The 8503-nt window shown below is 35.1% G+C and overlaps 1 protein-coding gene across 1 annotated transcript; it reads right to left on the minus strand.

Moving 5' to 3' along the window:
• Window positions 1-5031: 5031 nt before the first annotated feature.
• Window positions 5032-7082, minus strand: LOC150105768 (vesicle transport through interaction with t-SNAREs homolog 1B-like). Its single transcript, XM_090393569.1, has one exon. It carries the CDS (start codon window positions 6840-6842, stop codon window positions 6180-6182), a length of 663 nt encoding a protein of 220 aa, XP_090249695.1. The 5' UTR covers window positions 6843-7082; the 3' UTR covers window positions 5032-6179.
• Window positions 7083-8503: the final 1421 nt, after the last annotated feature.

An 8503-nucleotide genomic window follows, 5' to 3' on the forward strand; every position in this document is an offset into this window, starting at 1 on the left:
AAGAACCTGCTCCTTATGTGCCTGCTTACACTTTCATACAGCTTTCAGATATGTCCTCTTATTCTATCCCCTTTTCCCATTCTACAAAAATAATTTTCGCATTAACCTGATAACAGCTCTTTACCAGTTTTAAATGTCTCAATCACATTCCCTCTCTCTCTCTCTCCCCCTCCTATTCACAAGGCTTTGCAAACTTTATTCCCTCATTCAGTCCTTATATCCCACATTCCAAAGACTAGTCACACTTAGTCTTCTCTGGACCCTTTCCAACATATCCTCACCATGAAAACCAGGAAATCAAATCTGCGCACAATAATTCATACAAGGCCTTATACAAAGGACCAGAACCTCATTATTTCTACAAGTTAAGGTTCCTCTTCATCATTGCCGTAATGTGATGTGTTGTCTTCACAACTTGGCCACATGACCTCTGAACTTCAGATCCTTGTCCGCCACCACTCCAAGGTCTCTTATATCCTCAACTTCCTCAAAAATTTCCCTGCCAAGTGTATACTTTGCATCTCATTGTGGCCTAGCAAATTTCAGAACATTACACTTTGCAACAATGAACTGACAATCCTATACTATTGCCACTCATACAATCTTGATTAGAAATAGATGTTGCAAATTTTTTCACTTGGCTATACTATAAATTAAAGATGCCAAGAAATTATATTCTTGGTTTCATCCTTCATCCAAGTGTAAGCAAACAAAGCCTGTGCATGAAGTCACTTCACGACTGGGCTACTTGTATATAGAGGCTAATGATTTCACATCAATTGCCTTAGAATCCCATAATGCAACGCACACATCTTTACAGACATATCATATATGTATTGACACCTTTTGACTACTTTTATATGGAAATATTACTTCATTACTTCAACCTTAAGTCTGGCTCCCACTGATGAGACCACAATAAAGGTCAAAACAAGTCTGGATTAGTGGTCCTTCCCATAATACATAGCATTATGAATGTCCATAAGGATACATGCATTGCATTATAGGATACTAAGGCAATTGATGTGAAGTCATTAGCTTCTATATCAGTGTTTCTCAACGTGGGGGTATATGCCCTATAGGGGGGGCAATTAGAAAATGTACATATTTATATTATACTTTTTCAGAATTTGGCTGACTATTATGCTGAGGGGGGGTCAAAATCTTTGAGACATTGAGGTGGGGCATGATCCAAAAAAGTTGAGAAACACTGCTCTATATACAAGTATCCCAGTTGTGAAGTTACTTCACATGCAAGCTTTGTTTACTTACATTTGGATAAAGAATGAAACCCAAGAATATAATTTCTTGGCAACTTTAATTTACTCATACAATCTAGTCAAGCCCTCCTGTAAAGCCACATCTGTTTGATTCCTCATCATTCTCCCTAGTTTTGTATCATCTGTAAACAGCTGTATATCACCAGTTAAACCTATCCCAATATCATTAATATACAAATTAAATAACAATGGTCTCAAAAAGACCCTTGCAGCACACCACTTTCAAGGAAAGAGAATTATCAATTACCAACTGAGTCAATCTCCTAGCCTGCTCTTTATACTCTTCATGCAACTGATTATTACAATTATTCATCTTGTGCCGTGTGTGTGTGTGTGTGTACACCCTAATGTCATGCACTTGATTTCACATCAGAACATCTTTACCTCTTTCAATTTTAAGTGCTGAATATACTGAATATTATATAATATCCTGTTTATAACTATAGCATTTTGAAATGCTTTTCTCTTGGCACCTTATCAATTCCTTTTTCCAGATCTACAAAATTTAAATACAGATCCTTGTTATATTCCTATAACTTATTATATTTCACTTCCAAGGACTCATCACAGGAGGGCACACTACTCCGTTCTGCTACACATCTTTTCTACTACACACAACTACCATCTACTCCCATCACCACCAGTCATTCTCATCTATTTGTCTTAAAGTGAAGTCTGATCCTGATCTTCTACTTGACCTGAACCCAGCTTGCTCTCCTCCTAGGTTCTCTTCCATTTTCTTAGCCTTTTCTCATGTATGCTTGCATACATGAGAAAGATCTTATCTAGAACAAGTCGAGAAATTCCTCTGTAATTCTCATATTCTGTTTTATTCTTCTTTTTATAAATGAATAGTAGAGAACTCTATTTCAGTCATCTGAATTACTCTGTAGCAGCTGTAAAACTTATCCTCCAATATTTGAGAATTTTTGGTTAAATATCTACTTCAGCACCTTCCACAATTTCAGGTTTTTTGATAGATTTTTTTATCAAGTAATCTATATAATGATATGTAGTCATGGCTGAATTCCTTGATTCCTCATCATTCTGCAATATTTTCTATACCACTGTTCATTCACTGCTTGTTTTATTTGTCTTTCAAAATAATTAATCCAACCACCCAAAATATCTTTCTTTTTAGTTTTCATATTACCTTTATTATTTCAGATTCCTTTTACAGTGCTCTTTCTTCAGTTTCGTTTCTAAGTTTTTTTTTCAAAATTGATATTGAATGTTAATAGCAACCATTCCTGATAATTTATCTTCTATATCCTTATTAGTCTTCCTGTAACTTTTGTTTTACTACTTTTATATACTTCTTCATTTTCTTATATGTTTCTGTATTCTTTTATGCACTTGCTGATTTACTTGCTAGCAACTTTCTACATACCCATATTTTTTCATAAATGCCTCATAATTTCTTAAGTTCACTCTGGAGTCTGATTGTTCTATCCTTGCAGACAATTCCTCATTTTGAAATTTGTCCACATCAATCAACATAAAGTTGCCTACCATTTAAGAAGCTTATGGTGATATATTATTATTATTATTATTCAGGCCTCCATGGAGTCAAAAGACTCATCGTGGGAGGTCCTTCCTAAGAAACACAAAGTTTATCATACCACTCCTTGAACTCATTGACTGTTCTCGCTCTCACCACTCCATCAGGCAATGCATTCCATGGTTTAACCACCCTCCATGCAAAGAAACCACTCCTCACCCTCTTGCTCACAGTTTCCTTTTGTAACTTCCAGGGATGGCCTCTTGTCATCACTCCTTCCTGCTGTTTAATCAAGCAAAAGAATTCCCCAGTGTCAACCCTGTAACCACCTCACAACAGTTTAAAAGTCTCAATCATATTACCTCTCCTTATATTCACCAAACTCTGCAGTCCACATTCCCTCAGCCGATCCTCATAACTATCATTGTACAGTCCTGAAACCATCTTTGTTATCTGCCTTTGTACCCTTTCCACAGTTAATTTATCCCCTTCAAATCTTGGGGACCAAATCTGAAAACAATAGTTCAAGTGAGGTCTGATCAGGGTCTTATACAATGGAATGATAACTGTTTTATCTCTGTAGGTCAGGGTCCTTCTCATTATTGCAGCAATCCTCTGTATTACCTTCACCACCTTTGCAATATGTCCCCTAAATTTCAGGTTTCTATCAATCATCAACCCCAGATCTCTTGTCTCTCCTACTTCCTCCAGTATAACTCTTCCCATAGACTATGCAGTCCCATCGATGTTTCCCAAACCTCAAGACCTTACATTTTGCTGCATTAAACTGACATCCTCATTCATTTGCCCATCTATCTAGCTTATTCAAATCCTCTTGCAGAGCTGCTGCATCTGCACTATTACTAATAATCCTTCCCAGCTTCGCATCACCTGCAAACAACTGAACATTCCCTTGCAATCCACTGACAATGTCATTGATATAAAGGTTAAACAATATACGTCCCCAATATAACCCTCTGCTTCCTTGAAACTGCCCCATCATACACAACTCTGATACCTATAGGACAGCCAATTCTGAATCCAGTTGACCAACCTGACATCCAGACCCATGTTCTGCAACTTAAATATCAGCTTATCATGTGGCACCATGATAAGCTGATTTCAAATGTCAAATGCCTTCTCTAAATCCAAGAAAAATGACAGTATATGCCTTTCCCTCATCTAATGCTCTTATAACTTTATCATAAAAGACTAGCATATTGATAAAACAAGAGCGCCCCTTCACAAATCCATGTTGACTCTCACAGATAACAATACCCTCATCTGCCCAATGCTGTATACGGTCCTTCACTACTTTCTCCAAGATCTTACTAACTACTGATGACACACAAACTGGCCAATAATTAGACACTTCCAGTCTGCCCTTATGCAATGGCACTATCTTACCTTCCTTCCATTCCATCACCTTTCCTGCAGCCAGACTTTCATTGAAAAGCCAGGTCAAAGGCACTGTCAGTTCCCTAGCACATTTTCTCAAAATTCGTGGTGAAATACCATCCGGTCCCACATCTTTACTGACATCCAGAGTACTCAGTATTTGAAACACACTCTCCTCCTGTACCTCTAAACCTCGAACCTGCCCTATCCCTCTGACTCCTCCAGGATGCCCTCTACATCAGTCACTCTATTCCCATTTTTATCTCATTCTTCATTCTTATACATTCATTGACTGTGGAAGAAATATCATTCTTCCACAGTCATTTCTCCTCCTACTGGCCACATATCTAAAAAAATTCCCTAGGATTTTCTTTGGATCTTAGGACTAATCTCCTCTCATATTCCAGTTTCGTCTTCCTTATCATACTAGTCACTCTTCTGGTCTGTGTCGTATACTCTTCATGCATCTTCTCTTCACCTGTCTCGTTATATCTCTTCCACAGCCTGTTTTTCGCATAGCTACTCCTTTCCCTGAATATAGCATCATTCCTGAATAAATCAAGTTAAAATTATTTTGAAGAGCGTCACTTATTTCATTTCAATCTTTGTTTCAATAACAACAATTATGTCAACCTGATATTTCTGGTATTTATTTTACATACATCAATAGTGCCTATCTCCAATTCAAATGAGAGAGAGAGAGGTGAATCTAATTTGTTTTCTAATGTAAACAGCATGGCTCTGTGTAACCCAACAATACCCAGACCCCATGACAGTTTATTATTTTATATTGTCGTATGTGTGTGTGTAATTTCAGAAATCAAAAATATACACTTTAGTCAGCTACCCAAATTTATATCCAATCCTTCTTTATTCAAATCTGAGTGAAAACTTTGTAATAGAGTACTGGGAAATAGAATACAAAGTCAGAACATTAGTTTTCTACAATTCATAAAAGCTATGTGGTGGTCTCCTGGTCATGTTTTTCAAGTCCCTCATTCAGTTACCTAAAAATTATCACTGTTAAATTGTGTAACTCAATTTACATGCATGTTGCTAATTTTTCCTACACCTTTATTGGCTCTTAATTACATGACAGTTTTTGATATAAAGAAGCAAGCAGAGTTTTATCTCTAGTTCCTTGGTATGTTCTTATTTTTATATTCTTTTATGATCTATTTATTATTTTTTTAAAAAGTTATTATTCAACAATAACTTTGATAACATAAACTGGTTTAGCTTTTGATACTGTGACATTCAATATCAATTTTTCTTATACTTTCCAACATCTCAATAATCATGCTGGTTAACTAAATTTCACATATATAATTTTTCAGGAAAAAGATCTATTTGAAAAGCTCAAGCAAGTCAGAAACTTAGAAAGCTATATAAAATGATAATGCTATTTGTTCTCTACTGAAGTAAGCTGCATGCAACTAATGAAAATATCTCTAAATGATCTTTAGGAATATTTTTCTATGATACAAAGTTCATGAAACATTCTGGAGCCAATCAGTATGAGTCAGTAATGTCATCACTGATGACAACTGTAGCATGTGAATAAATCATGGTATAACATAAGCTGTTATTTTAGATTAATGTCAAAATTCTTGATGCCTTTACATTTCTCAATTACATAAGTATATATGGAATAAGATACATTAAGAATGTAAATAATGTTTCTATAATATAAATTCCCTGGTTTATTTTCTGTATTCCCCCCCCCCAATTAAAAATCATTTCTGTTAATCCAGTGGGATAAGCAGAATACTTCATTGACAAATGTGTGTGTACATGACACAAATATGTATACAGCCTACTGCTGACATGATAAATTACCTATCATATACAACTAAATACTATACTGCTTTTTAATACTATTTTATATTTGGTAATTTATACATAATTAGGAAAATAAACCATCCAAATATGTTCATCAACAACATTATAAATTCAGTAATTACATATCATTGTACAAATATGAAAACGCAGTATGCTAATCATTTCTGAAAAAACTTCCAGTATACAACTCCTCCTAATATTCCCATCTCAAGAAGAATGATTACTATTAATATCAATTTGTTAGTTAAAACTCTCCTGTGCATAGATCTTAAAATTTTTCTACTCTGTGAAATGTTCGAATCTGTACCTACTAGACGTTCTTTCGTCCTAATTAAAGATTCTCGCTGGGTATGAAGTTCATCCACAACTGCAATTCCTACTTGATCTGTTTCTACTGCAATCTGTTCGGAATGAGCAACGCTTGAAGAAGTATTGTTTAGGGTTCTGTTTATCTGAAGGAGAAGAGTTCTCTGATTTGATTCATTTGATGGTGCTGAATTATGAATACCAGTTGTTGGGTTTTCATTCCTAGCAGTTATCTGTTCGGCTTGAAGTAATTTTTTACGTAAGATACTGTAATCTTGTTGATACTCTTTGATGCGATTATTCATGTCAGTACGATATGAGATCGGGGCGCCTTTAACTTCGTTTTCCATTTCATTCAGAAGCAAACGAGTTTCATCAAAATGCCTCTCAATTTCTCGAATTAAAGATTTTCTTGCTTCTCCGGAAGTTTCTGGTAGTCTTTTCACTTTAGCAGCTATCTCATCTCGCAAATTTATAAAGTCGCCTTCTGCATTTTCAAAATTTTCTGAAGACATATCCGGTTTAAAAACCGAGTCGTCAGATTCACAATAAGACTATCAGCCAAACCGCACCTCACAGAATAACAGCGAGAAAGTATACTTCGATGAAGTTTCTTTTTTCCAAAAGGAAATATATTCAATATAAATGCATTATAACTTATTCCCTCATTCGATTAAAAACAACTTCAATGTTTAATAAAACTTCAACAACAACAACACATCAAACTACCAAAATATACTTACACAACTGCAAAAACATATGACTGCTATCTACCCTAACGTGTTTTGAATTATGAGGAGCAATTTGTATTTAAAAAATAACGCCTAAACAAGCCAAATACACCTGCTTTTCATTTAGAATTCGTTCATTGATATGCTCGCGCTAGATTACTTATCTTTTAATAGCTAAATCGAAAAAATGAAAAATTTCAAATAACAAAAAAAATTCTAAAACAAAAAAATTAAACAAAAAATTGTTAAAGCAGTTATTTTTTATTTTATTTATTTATTTGTTTTATCCAAGCAAATAGGAGAGAGCACTTAGCTCTATGTAATACTAGGTAGTAGAAGTTCGGTGTAGTGGTTGAGACAGTTGTAGGTATCCTCCCGCGATGAGTCTTCGGACTCCTTGGAGGTGTCAGGAATAATAATAATAATAATAATAATAATAATAATAATAATAATAATAATAATAATAATAATAATAATAATCTAACACTAGGAGACCGTTTTTCAAAAGAATTGACTAAGTACTTTTCCGTGCTTTCCAAAAAGAAAAAGTATGTGTAGTTTAGTGTGTGCATGTGTGTAGGGGTGATGTTTGTATCCTCTCCTCGGAAGGCATAGCCTCTCGAGGAAAGATAAGCTCCATTCTGGTTGCCGACTACAGGAACTTTTTCTAAGCCTTTCTTCTACTGGTTCCCTTTTTAATAAGTATTGATTGAGTAATTTTTAGTCCTTTTCGAGAACAAAAGGCCTATGCAGGTGGCGTTTGTATCATCTGTGCTAGGCCGACTGAAACAAGACAAGTTTGGTAGTAGTTGCCGACTAGAGGATCTTTTTTCTAAACCTTTCTTCGACCGGTTCTACACAGTCGACATCTGGCACGGGTAAGCAGTTTTTTTCCCTCCCGGGAAAAAATTCGGGTTTTTCATCCCATAAACTAAATAAAGCGACTGTAGAACCCACAGCATTTCAGATAATGACATATTGCTTTAGAGGTTGGGATCACAAAATGGCTCCACTTATAAACTGTCTCTTCATCTGATGCCATTTAAATTAGTGATAGTTCTCAGCTAGCTTTCTCTGATTGGAGATTATACTGCCCACTCCATCTCCAAAAGTTAGATAGAGCTAAAATGGTCTCTGATATTCCCTTTAAGGGAATTAAAGGAGTTAGTTGAGTTTTTAACTTTTCAAGAAGAATAAAGAACTAATAAATTATAACTAATACAGTTTTATTTTAGAATTAGGTTGTGTTTATACAGACATTATATAAAGAAAATAAATAAATTCACAAACATATTTTAGTCAAAGGAAGTAGTAGACAGAGAGCATTTCGTCCCTAACTCACATTTCGAAATCAGTGGACAGCTACTCACTATACTAACCGGTTAAAGAGAGCCAAACTCATGACCTTTGATGATTTTTAAAGTATGGGGTGTTAAAAGTACAGC

The sequence above is a fragment of the Typopeltis vanoorti genome, chromosome 6 (assembly GCF_054136105.1).
Source record: "Typopeltis vanoorti isolate ZY-2024b chromosome 6, IOZ_Tvanoo_1.0, whole genome shotgun sequence".
NCBI classification, from domain to species: domain Eukaryota; kingdom Metazoa; phylum Arthropoda; class Arachnida; order Uropygi; family Thelyphonidae; genus Typopeltis; species Typopeltis vanoorti.